The sequence below is a fragment of the Sander lucioperca genome, chromosome 7 (genome assembly GCF_008315115.2).
Source record: "Sander lucioperca isolate FBNREF2018 chromosome 7, SLUC_FBN_1.2, whole genome shotgun sequence".
NCBI classification, from domain to species: Eukaryota; Metazoa; Chordata; class Actinopteri; order Perciformes; family Percidae; genus Sander; species Sander lucioperca.
The window spans coordinates 9,321,842-9,338,677 of NC_050179.1; the positions used below are offsets into that span (position 1 = coordinate 9,321,842).

General features: G+C 39.2%; 2 protein-coding genes across 3 annotated transcripts; one reads left to right on the plus strand and one right to left on the minus strand.

Moving 5' to 3' along the window:
* Positions 1-310: 310 nt before the first annotated feature.
* nat10 (N-acetyltransferase 10) lies at positions 311-9,441 on the plus strand. 2 transcript variants are annotated; one of them, XM_031283108.2, is made up of 29 exons: positions 311-478; positions 697-823; positions 934-1,025; positions 1,204-1,375; positions 1,547-1,669; positions 1,753-1,814; positions 1,906-2,020; positions 2,681-2,788; positions 2,969-3,102; positions 3,212-3,305; positions 3,396-3,494; positions 3,591-3,727; positions 4,184-4,308; positions 4,635-4,785; positions 5,590-5,686; positions 5,808-5,924; positions 6,062-6,163; positions 6,257-6,331; positions 6,422-6,538; positions 6,692-6,825; positions 6,917-6,965; positions 7,050-7,146; positions 7,239-7,346; positions 7,429-7,601; positions 7,708-7,827; positions 7,933-8,031; positions 8,323-8,396; positions 8,486-8,566; positions 8,653-9,441. In XM_031283108.2, the coding sequence occupies exons 2-29, from the start codon at positions 710-712 to the stop codon at positions 8,795-8,797; spliced, it is 3,114 nt and encodes a 1,037-aa protein (XP_031138968.1). In that variant the 5' UTR covers positions 311-478; positions 697-709; the 3' UTR covers positions 8,798-9,441. The 2 variants fall into 2 exon arrangements, with proteins under 2 accessions (XP_031138968.1, XP_031138969.1); XM_031283109.2 differs by having other exon boundaries at positions 317-478; positions 700-823.
* adal (adenosine deaminase-like) lies at positions 8,937-16,162 on the minus strand. The gene is made up of 10 exons (XM_036003238.1): positions 16,015-16,162; positions 15,755-15,885; positions 15,060-15,120; positions 14,872-14,959; positions 14,686-14,767; positions 13,953-14,079; positions 13,061-13,141; positions 12,835-12,973; positions 12,646-12,746; positions 8,937-9,392 (listed from the first exon to the last, which is right to left on the minus strand). Exons 1-10 carry the CDS (start codon positions 16,057-16,059, stop codon positions 9,201-9,203), a joined length of 1,047 nt encoding a protein of 348 aa, XP_035859131.1. The 5' UTR covers positions 16,060-16,162; the 3' UTR covers positions 8,937-9,200.
* Positions 16,163-16,836: the final 674 nt, after the last annotated feature.

Sequence of the window (16,836 nt, forward strand, 5' to 3'; positions counted from 1 at the left end):
AAATGCCCATCACAATTTATTGGAACTTTTAAAATTGCATTCTTAATCTTTGACCATTTATCAGTCCAAAACACAAAATATATTTAACTTACTGTACTATCATCAGACTAAGAAAACCAGCAACATATTCACATTTGACAAGTTACAACCAGTTCATATTCGACACTTAACGCTTAAAAAAATACTACTACTACTACTTGACCAGTTTAAAGTCTAGTTTTAGATTCTATCGAACGTTCAGTTGTAGATAATTCCACCTAGCAGACCAAATTCTGGGCATCACCTGCACACTTTCTAGGAGACCGTCGCGCAGTTTTTACGTCACGCCGGGGGTCCTCCATTAACGGCTGTCTCCACGTGAGTGTATCAACCATGGCATCAACAGCATGATGGCTGGCGTGTAAATTCCTAAATTCAGCCCTCGACTTGTTGGAAGTGCATAAAGATTAAACAACAACCAGTTTGTCTGTAACAGAAGGTAAGTTGAGTGTTTGAAACGATGCTTTCATTCTGTGTTTCTTCAGATTTTAGTTTCCCTGCTGCCATTAACTCATTTGTTTTGGCTGCAAGTTAGCTCCACTCAATCCTCCTTCCTCTCGGTTTGACAACACGTTGTGGATGTTACTGCGCCGTTTATGTCGCACTGTATTTTTGATAATTTGCTTTTAATGTGATGTGTTTTCTGACCTCTCTCAGTAGCAGTGAGACGATGGCAACAGTCCGCAAGAAGGTAGACAACCGGATTCGTGTCCAGATAGAGAATGGAGTCGCTCTGCAGCATCGGTCCATATTTGTGGTGGTGGGAGATCGAGGGAGAGATCAGGTAATCTTTCCTTTCCTGTTCTCTCAGGCAAATGTATCAGTTTTAATTCAATTGTATATACGTGTCTTTGCATTTGACATCAAAACCAATTAAATCTGCCTCTGATCCAGGTTGTCATTTTACATCACATGCTGTCTAAAGCTGCCGTCAGAGCAAGACCTTCTGTACTCTGGTGCTACAAAAAAGACCTGGGATTCAGCAGGTGAGTGTAAACTCCCCTCAGAGATGTAGCTGTTTATTGTATCAAAAAGGAGATATCTCTACTTGCCTGTATTAATGTATGGTGGTTCTGTTGTACTGCTGCGACGTCCAAATTCCCCCGTTCGTGATCAATAAAGGTGTATCTTATCTATTTGATTTGTCAAAAATGTCTGAAACAGCAATCGGAAGAAGCGCATGAGACAGCTGCAGAAGAAGATAAAAACTGGCACGTTGAATCTGAATCAGGATGACCCGTTTGAACTGTTCATCGCTGCAACCAACATCCGATACTGTTACTACAACGAAACGCACAAGATCCTGGGAAACACCTACGGCATGTGCGTCTTGCAGGTGAGTTACTCCTCTCACCTGTAGACCAGGGGCTCCCAGGACGTATCACAGGACACGAAATATGTTTAATTTTATTGGGTCACAATCCAAAAAAAGGTTTGGAACCACTGCTGTAGACAAGTTGATGTAGCAAATATACTCTTAAGAGCGTTTGTTTTCTGTGTCACACAGGACTTTGAAGCTCTCACTCCCAATCTCTTAGCGAGAACTGTTGAGACTGTAGAAGGAGGTGGTATAGTGGTGATTCTGCTCAGGACGATGAACTCTCTCAAGCAGCTGTACACAATGACTATGGTAAGTCTATAACCTGTTCCATCTCCACACATGTCAGACTCTGTTTGCTTGACTTGGGATCGCTGTGGTTTGTTTTCATCTAGGACGTGCACTCTCGTTACCGCACCGAGGCTCATCAGGATGTGGTGGGAAGGTTCAATGAGAGGTAAGAAGTGTTCCGCTGACTCTCGTGGAATTTGGTGCATTTGTAGCCAACAGTGTAACAATATTTATTAGTTTTGTTTCACTGTTTCTAGATTTATTCTGTCACTTGCATCCTGCAAAAACTGTGTTGTCATTGATGACCAACTAAACATCCTGCCAATCTCCAGCCACATGGCAAACATCACGCCTGTTCCTCCAAAGACTCAGGTAATTATATTGGAGTAGAAATGATTAGTCGTTCAATCAATTAGTTGATCAACAGAAAATGAAACTGCAATTAGTTTGATAAGCGATTTATTTATTTGAGTCAATTATCAAGCAAACATGACGAACATTTCTCTTTCCATCCAGCGGCTCGGAGATCCACAACAATAAAAGAAAAAAGCACAATTCAATGCTTGTTTGTACAAAATGTAGATCACATTGTATCTTTTTGCTTCTCTCCACTGGCTCAATGTCTCCTTTAGGACTGCTCTCAAAACTTTACTCTTGTGTTCATGCCTCTTTAATGAGTTGTTACCACTTGGAGGAGCCTCAGGTCTCCCAAGGAGACTTCTGGCTGTTCCAAGATCAAGTAAAGGTGATGATCTGTTGTTGGAATAGCCTCATGAAGACAAACCAGTGCACTTTTTACAAAGCATCTTCAAACTTGCTTATTTTCTGTGGATTTCTTTTTGGATTTTATAAGTTAATATTTTGAGTTGTGTACACTCTGTCCTTTTAAAAAAAAAAAAAAAAAGAATGCCTTGTTTGTCTCTTTCATTCATCTTTTTTTCTCACTTCCTTTAAGTACTTTGTGCTACATAAATACAGTTTGCTTACTTGTTAGATTAAGGCTCCCTGATTTCCCTGTCTCATTCCCTTCAGGAGGACGGTTTGTCTCCACGAGAACAGGAGCTGAAGGATCTGAAGGAGTCCCTTCAGGACACTCAGCCTGTGGGTGTGTTGGTGGATAGCTGCAGGACTATGGACCAGGTGAGGACCTCTCACTAAAGAGCCACTTTATACATTTACAAACTATAACTACTGATCAATGCGCCAATACAATTTCAAGTAACCAGCGCTTCACCAACTACAGAAATAAAACCTCAATAGTCCTCCCATTTTATATCGGCATTTATAAATGTAACTTTTGAGGTTTGTTTTGTCCTTTAGGCTAAAGGGGTGCTGAAGTTCATTGAGGCGATCTCAGAGAAGACTCTGAGGAGCACTGTGACTCTGACTGCTGCCCGTGGCCGAGGCAAGTCTGCAGCACTGGGGCTGGCTGTCGCTGGGGCTGTGGCTTTTGGGTACAGATTAGTTTTTTTTATGTAATACAAATGTCATACAAATATATCAGCATTGTTTATTATATTGTCTCCATTTTTTTTTCTAATGATTTCCTGTCATTCTTTACAGCTACTCCAATATCTTTGTAACCTCACCGAGCCCGGATAACCTCCATACCATGTTTGAGTTCATCTTCAAAGGCTTTGATGCTCTGCAGTATCAGGTAGGCTGCCTGAGAAGCTTTTCTGTATCAGCGACCGTACGTTCATGCTCTTAGCACACACCACCTCATATCCCCCTTTTGCATTTGTAGGAGCATCTTGACTATGAAATCATCCAGTCTTTGAATCCAGAGTTCAACAAAGCTGTGGTGCGGGTGAACATCTTTAAAGAGCACCGGCAGACAATTCAGGTAAACAAGACCAGACCACTCTTCTCCATATCTGCTGTTCTTTAAAATAGTAAGTGAATTACCCTTATCTGATCATCCTGTTCATTTGACCAACAGTACATCCACCCAGGTGATGCATTGAAGCTGGGCCAGGCTGAACTGCTGGTCATTGATGAGGCTGCAGCCATCCCTCTTCCTCTGGTTAAGAAACTGCTGGGGCCTTATCTGGTTTTCATGGCCTCCACCATCAACGGGTCAGTAATAGAGCTGGGTGATATTTACATAATCAAATGCCACCTTACTTTTGTTCAAATAACATAACACACAAGGACATTTTAAGAAACTATTTTGAGTAATATGGATTTAATGAATAGGGAAGTATAAGCAATAGTAATGATTATTATTTGTAGGGCTGTAAGAAACGATTATTTTTATTGTCATTCTCGATTCATTGTTTAGTATATAAATTGTCACGCAAGTTTATATATTCAAATAGCTTTGCAAATTGTTTTGTTTTGACCAGTTGTCCAAACCCCGAAGACATTCAGTTAACTTAGTATAATAGAAGACAAAGAAAATTAGCATTGAAAAGCTGCAACCAGTGATTACAAATAGTTCATATTTCTGTCGATTGATGAGTTGCCTAATCAGTTCACCTCTTGCTATTTGCATTCCTGACCAGTTTTCCTTTGCCTCTCTTCATCTCGCAGCTATGAAGGCACTGGGCGCTCTCTTTCCCTCAAACTGATTCAGCAGTTGAGGCAGCAGAGTGCAGACAGTCAGCAGAGCATGTCAGCCGAGAACAGGAGCACCAACACAGAGAGGCTAGCAGCAGGTAAATATCTGTGTGTTCAGTCAGTGTAACCATAGCCCCCCCTCCTGGAGCCAGACCTAAAAGGGAAGTTCGCTGGTGAGGGTCTGGTGGCAGGTAAAGGCAGAGACCTAGGCATCTTGCCCTCTGGGATCATAGACAGGTTCTAGGGACGTGGAACCAGTGCTAGTGTGGGATATGGACTAGATTTAGCTGGGCTCACCTACCCATGGCACTGGGTCTGGAACCAAACTCAATCCTTTTCTTGAGTTGCCCAGTGTGGCCTCGGCCCCCAGATAAGTGTCAGAAAATGGATGGACTGACTGCTGTTTATCTGTCTCTGTTCACAGCTCGCTCTCTCCAGGAGGTTTCTCTTCACGAGTCCATTCGGTATGCTCCAGGGGACGCTGTTGAGAAGTGGCTGAATGACCTGCTCTGTCTGGACTGTCTGAACATACCCAGGCTCATTTCTGGCTGCCCACTTCCACAGACTTGTGACCTGTATCCTTTATGCACGTTAAAGGGCTCTCACCGTCATGTGCATTTAACCCATCCTATAAGCCTACATAGGAGCAGTGGACAGCCACAACCGCCCAGGACCAACTCCAGTCTTTTTGCCAGTGTCTTTTTGGTCATGGGGCACTGACAGACAGGGATTTTTGAACATAACTTAAAAATAACGATAACCAAGGCGACATGTGTGATAGAGCTGGAGAATCAATGTAAAGATGGTGTGACAAACAGCATTGGGGTAAATGAAAGTGTTTCCTTGGTCACTATCTGTAATCGGACATTTAGAGTAGGGCAGCAAATGATTATTTTAAATGTTGATCAGTGATCTGATTACTTTCTTGATTAATAGTTTGGTCAGAAAATACAGAAATATTATATTCAATTCACTATCAAATAAGACAAAAGCAGCAAATCTGAAAATTTGAAAAGCTGGAACTAGAGGATGTTTAGTGTTTTTGCATGAAAGTCAAAGTAAATAACGTGATTATCGCCTGCTCTTTAATATTAACCAGGAGGTATTAAAATAATAAACAATTAATCTCTGCTCTTGTTAATCACATATGCTCTTCAAATATTTCTAAAGGTATTACTTACATTGGGGCTTACCCAGAAAGTTTCTCATATTGGGCTAAAACAGAATCTTATGTGAATCAGATAATCAGACAGATCATTAGAGGTTCACATTGCAGGATATCGGATTATTTGTAATAAATCTGTAATTTTTTGTATCCCACTGTAAATCGTGTAACTAAATTCTTCGCTGAGTGACACTCCTGAACCCACACTGTCCAGATATTATGTGAACAGAGACACACTGTTCTGTTACCACAAGGCATCTGAGGCTTTCCTGCAGAGGTTGATGGCCCTCTATGTGGCATCGCACTACAAGGTGATATTATTAGCTTGTGTTCACATAACTTGATTTTACCTCAAGAGCATAATGTCCTGCATACAGTGTTGTGTCACCCTTGTTGTTTATTCACTGACTTGAATGTTTTCTTGGGATCCAGAATTCACCAAACGACCTGCAGATGTTGTCCGATGCTCCGGCCCATCACCTCTTCTGCCTCCTGCCACCTGTTCCTCCCACACAGAACTCCCTACCTGAGGTCCTCGCTGTGGTGCAGGTGAGACCCTTTCAGAAGAAAGACTTCCACCAAATCAGCCAGTCCTAGTTTTTTAAAAGCATTCAGACCACCCCCCCCTCAACTTTAGTCAAGTTTATTGACTGGACTTATGTTTTTGTTCTTCCTTTTTCCCTCAGGTGTGTCTGGAGGGAGAAATATCTCGGCAGTCCATCCTAAACAGTCTGTCCAGAGGGAAGAAAGCCTCTGGTGACCTCATTCCCTGGACGGTGTCAGAACAGGTACACACTAGTCACAAATCTTTTGACAAAATCATTACAGCTCACGTTTCCACAGACGCAAACATGAATTAGAATCTGCTCTTGTCTTTGTAGTTCCAAGACCCAGAGTTCGGGGGCCTCTCTGGAGGCAGAGTGGTGAGAATTGCTGTCAATCCAGACTACCAAGGGGTAAGAGCTTGCCAAGGCCTCAGCGTATTTGTCCAGTGTTTAATTAATCTGGATGTACTATGTGTAACTGGTTTTCCATCTAACCACCAGATGGGCTATGGCTCCAGAGCTCTCCAACTGCTGCAGATGTACTATGAGGGCAAGTTCCCCACCATGGATGAGAGCACACACTCAAATCACAATGAGATCACATCCGTCAGCAGTGAGGTAACACAATAAAATGTATTCAGCTGTATTTGAAAGATATCCATTACTCACATGACGTGTAACTAGAGTAAGAATACAATTTACAGATTAGATGAGGCAGATTAAATGCACACTTCTGTGACAATAGCCTTGTTGGTGTCTCTTGTTGTCCAGGCGGTCAGTCTGCTGGAGGAGGTGATCACTCCACGGAAGGAGCTCCCTCCTCTGCTGCTGAAGCTGAGTGAGAGGAGAGCAGAGAGACTGGACTATCTAGGAGTTTCCTATGGTCTTACTACACAGCTACTCAAGTGAGTTTCTTTGAATATGGAGAATGGGAAGGGGGTCGTAATATTTTTTGCAGATTTAGAAAAGTAAAAAACTCTTTTTGCAACCGAACAGGTTCTGGAGGAAAGCGGGTTATACTCCAGTCTACTTAAGACAAACCCCTGTAAGTATAAAATAAATGTTCTCGTATGTTTCTGTACATTGTGCCGTTGTCACGTTGTATTGATTGGTGTTTGGTTGTCTCTAGAATGACCTGACAGGAGAGCACTCTTGTGTGATGCTGAAGGAGCTGAACACAGATGAAGCCCCTGAGCAGAGCCAGTGGCTGTCTGCATTCTGGAAAGGTGAACTTCCACAACTTTTCCTGCACTACCTCTGGAGATCTGGTTTGTTTAAACTTATTATAGACTGACTGAACAGTTTTTGTTTTCCTCAGATTTCCGCCGGCGCTTCCTGTCCCTCCTCTCCTACCAGTTCAGCCGCTTCCATCCGAGCCTGTCACTCAGCATCCTGCAGAACAAGAAGTCCAAGGAGGAGACGAGCAGTAAGACTCCTCTACTAACTGACCTGATTAGGTTTTCTCTGCATCTCACAGACCTGATCTAACTTGTCTTTGACCTTCACAGCTCTCAGTAGCTCAGAGCTGGCATCCCATTTCAGCCCCTACGACCTCAAACGTCTGGAGTTATATTCGAGGAGCATGGTGGACTACCACCTCATCATGGACCTGATCCCAACAGTGGCTCGCATGTTTTTCCTCAAGCAGCTCGGTGACGTCTCTCTCTCAGCCGCACAGTGTGTAAGTTTCCCCATTGGTTATGGTCTCAGTTGTTTGTCGTGAATACAGTTTTATTGTGATAGAATATATTGTGATACAGTTGTTGATTGTCCCTGTTCTTTCCTAGGCATTACTGCTGGGCATAGGGTTACAGCACAAATCAGTAGAACAGTTAGAAAAGGAAATTGAACTCCCAAGCTCACAGCTCATGGGCCTCTTCAACCGTCTGATCCGGAAATTTGTGCAAGTAAGTCTTGAAGTCATAATCCATTGAATAATATGATATGAAGAAGATGCCATAAAAAACTATTGCAACAACAGTAATACCTTTTTAATGCATTTACTATCCTAGGTCTTCACCAGCATCCAAGAAAAAGCTATTGAGGCACAGATGGCGATCACTAAAGACGTTTCCATGGAGCCGACTGTCATAAGCCTTAATGATGATCTGGTATGTGGTCAACAATTTAGAATATTATTCAAGTCATTTATCAAGAAAAAATGCAAAACATTTGCTGGTTTCAGCTTTTCTTGTTTTAATACAATTGTAAATGAAATATTTTTGGATTTGGAGCCGTTTGTCAGGGTCACCTTGATCCCTTGCAAAATGTAAAGAGTGTTTGTTTTTTTTTCTCCATTTTATAGACCTTGCAATTGAAGAATCAACACATTAATGATAAAATGTTATTTGCATCCCCTTACCTTTTATGATGTTTGAGAAAAATGTATCTGTCACTGACAGAATGAAGCAGCTAAAGAGTTTGAGGAGAGACACAAGCAGGATGTAGAGAAAGTGAAGGAAATGGACATGGAAGAGTGAGTATGAGGTTTGGGAGGGATGTCCTTGGTCATTATTTGTGTGTAGCATTTACTGTAGTTGTAATGATTTCCTTTTGTATTTACAGGTACAAGATCCGTGGAGATGATGAGGAATGGGACCAGGTGTTGAAGAAAGCAGGGAACACAGCTATCGTCAGCATCAAGAGGTGCAGTTGCATTCAGTATTTTTGGCAAAAGTGTGGTTGTTTGGTTGTTGTGGAAATGTGTTCTTAAAATTTCTTACTCTCAACAGTGACAAGAAGAGAAAGTTGGATGGGGGAAACGCCAAAGCAAGCAATGGGGCTCCCGAGCATGGGAAACTAAAGAAGAAGGAAATGCAACATAGCAAATTCAAGAAGAGCAAGGACAAGCATGGCAAATTTGGAAAAAAGGCTTGACAGTTAACGGTGCTGTGTTGACAGGACAGTGTGTAGGCACAGAGTAGCATCAATATGATCTGTTCTTTTTTTAAGTTTGGGTAATCTTGGACTGACTTGCAAATGCTGAAGAGCACCCAAAAGACTGGATATCTGTTGAATTCTGCTGTCCAGATATACCTGCATTTCTGCAGTATGTCATAACAAGTTTGTTGCTTTGATTTATGTGTGCAACACTGTACATAAACTGCATATCAGCAAAAAAAACATACACTTAGTATCTTTTACTTTCAGTTATTTCAAACATTTTCACAGTATTTTAGTTAATGTCATGATTTCTACAAAGACTTGTAAAAAGTTAAAGGAAAAGTTTTTTAAACTGAAATTTGAGGTATATGGTTGGCTGTAGGTTCGACTGAACTGGTCACTTGAACATCTGAGGCTGTATATCAATCCACTTCTGTTTGAGCTGCTGTTTCACAGTGTCTGGTGCGAATATATAGTCTATGGCCTGCTGGGAGAGTTTCCATACGGCTTCATGACTGAGACCAAACGTTGAAGCTGCCAGCTGATATTCCTGAGACAAGTCTGTACTGAAGACTCCCTTATCATCAGTCTGTAATGTGACAAAGAATAATAATTCATGAATAAATATTCATGGTGAACTTTTGATTTTTCTCACCATTAGGCATTATCTGAGGTTACATTACATGTCATTTAGTGGACGCTTTTATCCAAAGCGACTTAGAATTGCTATATATGTCAGAGGTTGCACACCGCTGGAGCAGTTAGGGGTTAAGTCACTTGCTCAGGGACACATTGGTTGATGTATCACAGTGGGATTCGAACCCAGGTCTCCCACACCAAAGTCATGTGTCATATCCACTGTGCCATCACCACCCCGGTTCTACATTGGGGGTTCCATATTTCCAAAAAAAATCATAGTATGTCCTAAAGAATGTCAGTGTAGTATGCGATAAAAATGTATGCCATAAAAAGTCATAGTATAGTACCATAAAGAAGTCAGTCATACAAAATGTCATACCGGTAAGTCAGTAATAGTATGTAAAAAAAAAAATAAAAAAAGAATAGTATATCATAAAGTCATAGTAGGTCATAAAAAGTAAAAAAAAAGTCATAGTATAGTATGTCATAAAAAGTCAAAAGTCATAGCAGAGTGTGATTAAAAAGTCTTAGTATAGTATGTCGTAAAAAGTCATAGTATAGTACGCCAAAAAAGTCATAGCATAGTATGTCATAAAAAGTCATAGTATATAGTATGTCATAAAAAGTCATAGTATAGTATGTCATAAAAAGTCATAGTATAGTATGTCATAAAAAAAGTCATAATATAGTATGCCAAAAAAGTCATAGTACAGTATTTCATAAAAGTCATAGTATAGAATGTCATAGTATAGTAGGTCATAAAAAGTCTTAGTATTGTAAGTCGTAAAAAGTCATAGTATAGTACGCCAAAAAGTCATAGTATAGTATGTCATAATAAAGTCATAGTATAGAATGTCATAAAAAGTAAAAAAAGTCATAGTATAGTATGTCATAAAAAAGTCATAGTATAGTATGTCGTAAAAAGTCATAGTATAGTACGCCAAAAAGTCATAGTATAGTGTGTCATAAAAAAGTCATAGTATAGAATGTCATAAAGTCATAGTATAGTATGTAATAAAAAAGTCATAATATAGTATGCCAAAAAAGTCATAGTATAGTATGTAATAAAAAAGTCATAATATAGTATGCCAAAAAAGTCATAGTATAGTATGTAATAAAAAAGTCATAGTATAGTACACCAAAAAAGTCATAGCAGAGTATGTCATAAAAAGTCATAGTATAGTATTCCAAAAAAGTCATAGTATAGTATGTCATAAAAGTCATAGTATAGTATGTCATAAAAGTCATAGTATAGTATGTCATAAAAGTCATAGTATAGTGGGTCATTAAAAGTCACAGCATAGTATGTCATAAAAAGTCATAATATAGTATGTCAAAAAAGTCATAGTATAGTAGGTCATAAAAAGTCTTAGTATAGTATGTCATAAAAGTCATAGTATGTCATAAAAAAGTCATAGTATAGAATGTCATAAAAAGTCAGTATAGTAGGTCATAAAAAGTCATAGTATGTCATAAAAAGTCATAGTATAGAATGTCATAAAAAGTTATAGTATAGTATGTCATAAAAAGTCATAGTATAGTATGTCAAAAAAGTCATAGTATAGTATGTCATAAAAAAGTCATAGTATAGATTACATGTCATTTAGCTGACGCTTTTATCCAAAGCGACTTACAATTAAGTGCTTTCAACTGTGAAGGTTCGAACTCCAGACAACAAGTAGTAAGTGCAAATACATTAGCTTTAAATAGGCAAAGCGATGGGGAGCTCGTTCCACCATTTGGGAGCCAGGACAGTGAACAGTCGGGATTTCGTTGAGTGATTAGTTCTCCCTCGCTGTGAGGGGGCAGCAAGCAGTTTGGCTGATGCAGAACGAAGTGGGCGGGTTGGGGTATATGGTTTGACCATGTCCTGGATGTAAGCTGGGGCTGATCCGTTCGTGGCCCTGTATGTAAGTACTAGTGTCTTGAAGCGGATGTGGGCCGCAATTGGTAACCAGTGAAGAGAGCGGAGGAGCGGTGTAGTGTGAGAGAACTTGGGGAGGTTGAAGACAAGCCGAGCTGCTGCGTTCTGAATGAGCTGCAGGGGTCGGACGGCACATGCAGGCAGGCCAATCAGGAGGGAGTTGCAGTAGTCTAGACGTGAGATGACTAGAGCCTGAACCAGAACCTGAGCCGCCTTCTGCGTTAGAAGGGGACGTATCCTTCTGATGTTATAGAGCATGTATCTACACGATCGGGTGGTTGCAGCAATGTTAGTAGTGAAGGAGAGTTGGTCGTCAAGTATAAGTATATACAAGTATAAGTATAGTATGCCAAAAAAGTCATAGTATAGTATGTAATAAAAAAGTCATAATATAGTATGCCAAAAAAGTCATAGTACAGTATGTCATAAAAAGTCATAGTATAGTAGGTCATAAAAAGTCATAGTATAGTACGTCATAAAAAGTCATAGTATAGTAGGTCATAAAAAAGTCATAATATAGTATGCCAAAAAAGTCATAGTACAGTATGTCATAAAAAGACAAAGTATAATATGTCATAAAAAGTTATAGTATATGGTATGTCATAATATAGTACTTCAAAAAAAGTCATAGTATAGTAGGTCATAAAAAGTAATAGTATAGTACGTCATAAAAAGTCATTAAAAGTCATAGTATAGTAGATCATAAAAAGTCATAAAAGTCATAGTACAGTATAAAAGTGGTCAATTGGTTGATTGTGGGATGGGGTAGTTATCAGTGCCTTCTGGTGGCACTTGGGCCCGGTGCTCCAAGATTATAAATGTAGGCCCTGCTACTCATTCTCTATCTCTCTCCGACAGGTACCCTCCATGGTGATGTGGCATCTTAAGTTTATACTTGGTTTTCATTTGCTCATTTTGTACAATCACAATATGCACACATGCCACATTGTTATACATGCACACCCTACATGATTATACTGATTTACTGACATTCACATTCCTTTGTTATGCTTTGCAATTTGTCATGGCCAGATAGACAGGTCATAATATATGTCATGAAAAGTTATAGTACGTCATAAAAAAAGTCATAGTATAGTATGTCAAAAAAAGTCATAACAAAAAAAATATTGTATAGTATGTCATACAAAAGTCAGTATGTCATAAAAAAAAGAGTTTGGTTTAGTTGAAAATAAGGATTTTGTGCAAAAAACCTGTAACAAATACATTAATTAATAATGTTGGCATCACTGTCTGTGAGGTGCAAAGAGAGTAAACTTACACAAATCACACATGGATGCCCCATCTGGTACCAGTAATTGAAATGATGTTTGGAGTAACATGATACAGTTTGTCCTTTGACGTTTGATGTCAGGCAAAGCTCTACAAGAAACAGAAAGTTAAGAAATCAAAAAACAAGTCAACTTACTGTGCACACCAAAGAAATGTAATCATTTCATATCACTCTTACCCAGCGGTATGTTGTTCTGCACCACTTTGTCAACAAGACTTTGAGATCCACCCACTTCAGGATGCAAGAAGGTGCCGTGACCGATCCTGTCTGGAGGAAGGTTCAACAGTAGATCTGACTCCTCCAGCTGTGATGGTACCTGCAACAGTGTTTGTTGTAATGTCAGCTCACTCACAGATAATGTGACTACAGATAACAAATAACTTTAAAAATGTTATGGTCATACTTCTGAGAGGTGCAGTGACAACTTCAGTCCACAGTTCTTGGCCCTCTGTAGAGCAGGAAGTAGGTCTTTTCCATGACCAACCTTAAAAATAAAAGTACATTCATTAACAGAAGTATTGTGACAAAACCCAGCAGCAATCCTCCCCTTGGAGGAAAAACACACTTGTTTTTAATCTGACTGAATATTCCATTTAGATAGTTTTGATATGATTTGCTGAAGTTTGGAGGCATCAGCTGTACTTCACCATCCCAAAACGTTGCGCTCAATGGCATTTAATTTGTGAAACTCAAGATTGTCAAAAAGCAGCATTTTAAAACAGCAATGTATCTTTGAAAACAAGACAAAGCAGAAATATACAAGAGATACCCTGTTCTGATCTGTTTAGGAAATACACCCACCAACTGTAAACGGTAAAAACTGTTAACAACAATGTCTAAGTCATATTTTTTGGCACTTAAAAAAAAAAAATCACCATACTGGGATAAGTCACAGCTATTACCAGAAAACCTTGGCAAATTGTACTGTAGCCAGCAGGATGGAAAGATCACACTTTCGGTAAGCGTTAAAATTAAGTTTTGCTATGCTGCTTTTTTACTTTCAACTAACTGGTACCTAACGAGTAGGTGTTTCAATTTTCATGATGCTCAATATTAGAAGTAAAACTGTAATTTTAATCTGTTTGAGAAATAAACCTACCACCTGTAAAAGGACACCAAGATCCCAGTCATTATATTTCCAATAACAGTTTTTTTTGGCACTTGAAAAAGCAATTGAGGTCCACCATACTGGGATAAATTACAGCTATTATGAGAAAACCTATAGTAATCAAACAGTGGGTGCTTCAACTCAAATGATGCATAATGTTCAGAGTAAAACTATGATTTTTACTGACCGTTGGATCTCCACTGAGGTCAAGTCCTACCACCAAACCATCAGTGGACAGCATGAACTCCTCAGCAAGTTTCACTGTCTCCATGGCAACTTCAGTCCCATTCCTGCGGTCAATTGCCAACAGAAACCTTCAGGAAAAATGGGCACATTAAGAACCATGCACTACTGTGGCCAGCACTCAAGTTACTGGATCATTATAGGAACACATTATGCAGTGTTTTGTTGGTTTTATCATCAGCCAATGATGGTGGCGTGAGTGTGTCCAACACAGCCACACCTCACACACCTGAGATACATTTCTTGATTTGTTGCACACTGAAATAATACAGTTTAGGGCTGCACAATATATTGGTTTTTGTTATAGCAGTATCAACTGGCGCAATAAACACATCGCGAAAGGCTGCGACATATCGCGAAAGACACTCCGAGATTTTTTGTGTTAGTTGAAAGAAAATATAAGTAGAAAACTGCACTTTAAAATATAACGGTCATTGTTTTTTTGTGGTGACTTTTATATTCTAATCAATGTTCACTTCGTTCAATAAAAGAATGTTGGAAATGATTTACTTTCATTTGTTTTAAATTCAACAAGCAATGTGTTGTATTTAGCAGAGTACTGAAAGCAGTAGAAATGCAGAACTTTATTCATAGCAAGTAATATCGCGATATTCAACAACTTTTTCGCGTATCGCATATTTTCCTCATCGTGCAGCCCTAATACAGTCTATGCCTACCTGACATCAATGTCCACTCCCTCGCTTTTACACTGTCGGATGGCTTTTATGACAGTTTCAACGTATTTTTTTTTTGTCAATCCTATAGGAAAAAGATAATAAACTTATAAGCCTAATAATTTGATAAAACAATCCTAACGTTAAATCACATCATCCAAGTATTAGGCTCCATGTTAACATCTTTACCTGTGTTTTCCTCCTCCCTTGGTGTACTTCTCAGCTCTAAATATTTGACACCATCAGCTGCAAACTCCTTGATAACATCTGTAGCCACCTGGGAAGAAAGAAAAGAAACACCTGTTACTGATATTCTGAGAAGTTAGACAAAAGTCAACAAAAGCCAATTTTAGTTTAAACAAACAGCATATCCTCACCATCAGGATGTCCTCCTCCGTGTCAACCAACTGATGGATGACCTTGAAGACCTGAAAACACCTGCGGACATGCGCGCCATGTTGTTTTAATGTTTAAGACCCCTCTCTTCACACTAGTTCTGCACAATAAATCAGGTTTTTTTTATGTCATTACGCAATAAATACATTTGAGTTAATTGATAGAGAGTATCAGTAAAAAAATGCACTTTAAAATGTAACTACTATTCTTTTTTTAATGGTGCCTTTTGTGTTTAGTTAAATGTTCGTATTTGTTCGATAAAATAATGTTGGAAATAATTTGCTTTCAGTTTTCTTTTTTATTCAACAAGCAATTTGTTGTATTTTATCAGTTTACTAAAAGCAGCAGAAAGGCAGAACTGAGTACATTTTAGTATCTGTTTATTTAGCTATCACTAGTTAGTAATATCGTAATGGAGATTTTCCACAACGTTATCATATATATGACATACTTTCCTCTTATCTTGCAGCGCTACTTCACACTTAATTTGCTTACCATTGAACAATTTCTACTCTAATATCACATAATTTAGGTTAAATAATCAAATAAATTAATGAAATGACGACGAAATAATCATCAATTAACGTTAGTTAGGTAATGTTAGCTCTAATTGATGATTAATTCGTTGCTCGCCAGCACTTAGCTATATTAAACTTTGCATTCAAGTTATACACACTCATCCAGTGTCCTCCGCTGGCCTTTGCCGATAGCAGTCATGCCGTGTTCAATGTTGAGATGCGGTTTTCGGCTGATGAGTTTCTCGATGGTTTGGAAGCTGACGGAGCCGTTGAGATGAGCGTGAAGCTCCTGGTGAAGGTTAAAACACTGACGTTAGCATGTAGCCAGCTATCACATTAACTAAGATACATTTAATTATTTTTAAACTCCTCCGAGTCCTTTCTCTTCTAAAGATTTACCAATGCATTTGTGACTTACCACTTTTGGCAGCTCCCGATAAAAGACATCAGCCTCATTATCCATCACAAAGTTAAACAAAGCCTGGGTTTAATAATCCGTGAGCCTTGAGTAACGTTAGTCTGGCGCTGACAACTCGCCTGTTTTCAGTCTACATTTTCCTGTAGCACCACCAAGTGCAACACAGAAATAAGTCCCCTCGTTAAGGTTCCGCTAAGAGGGACCCGGCAGCAGAGCTGGCCGGCGCCTAAAAACTAATGTTATTCAAGACTTTTCCTTTCCTTCGAAGATATCATCTTTGGATTATTTCTGGTAATGACGTTTATTTCCTTATTAATTAATGTATTTTTGTGGCAGAATTTCATATTCACAAATGTAAAATTTGTTTGCTGTTTTTTTTAAAGAAATTGAAAATTACAGAGCCACTATCCCATCTTTCTTAAATAAGAAAGCTCATCCCTTGATGGCATTGTTGCCTTGTTTGCACACTGCACTGGATTACAGCTTTTATTAAACTTTTTTCAGAAAACATTTTGTGCTTTTTAACTTAACTATAATATTATAATAGCTGTAATTATCAAGTTATTAAGTTTATTTTGAGAACAGGGATTTCTATGCAAAACACATGATAACATATCAGTGGCGGAAGTAGAAAGTAGCTAAAAAAATAGAAAGTAGGGCGCCTGGGTAGCTCAGCTGGTAGAGCAAGCGCCCATATATAGAGGTTTACTCCTTGACGCAGCAGCCGTGGGTTCGACTCCAACCTGCAGCCCTTTGCTGGATGTCATTCTTCCTCTCTCTCCCCTTTCATGTCTCCATCTGTCCTATATGCCTAAAATTCCC

Excerpts from the sequence above, each read along its gene's own strand:
- nat10 (XM_031283108.2), top strand. The coding sequence starts at position 710 with ATGGCAACAGTCCGCAAGAAGGTAGACAACCGGATTCGTGTCCAGATA. Across the intron at positions 6,539-6,691 it reads TCACATCCGTCAGCAGTGAG|GCGGTCAGTCTGCTGGAGGA; the intron begins GTAACACAATAA and ends CTTGTTGTCCAG. Across the intron at positions 7,602-7,707 it reads CTCTCTCAGCCGCACAGTGT|GCATTACTGCTGGGCATAGG; the intron begins GTAAGTTTCCCC and ends GTTCTTTCCTAG.
- adal (XM_036003238.1), bottom strand. The coding sequence starts at position 16,059 with ATGGATAATGAGGCTGATGTCTTTTATCGGGAGCTGCCAAAAGTG. Across the intron at positions 12,974-13,060 it reads TGTCACTGCACCTCTCAGAA|GTACCATCACAGCTGGAGGA; the intron begins GTATGACCATAA and ends ACACTGTTGCAG. Across the intron at positions 9,393-12,645 it reads GGCATCCATGTGTGATTTGT|ACTGATGATAAGGGAGTCTT; the intron begins GTAAGTTTACTC and ends GTCACATTACAG.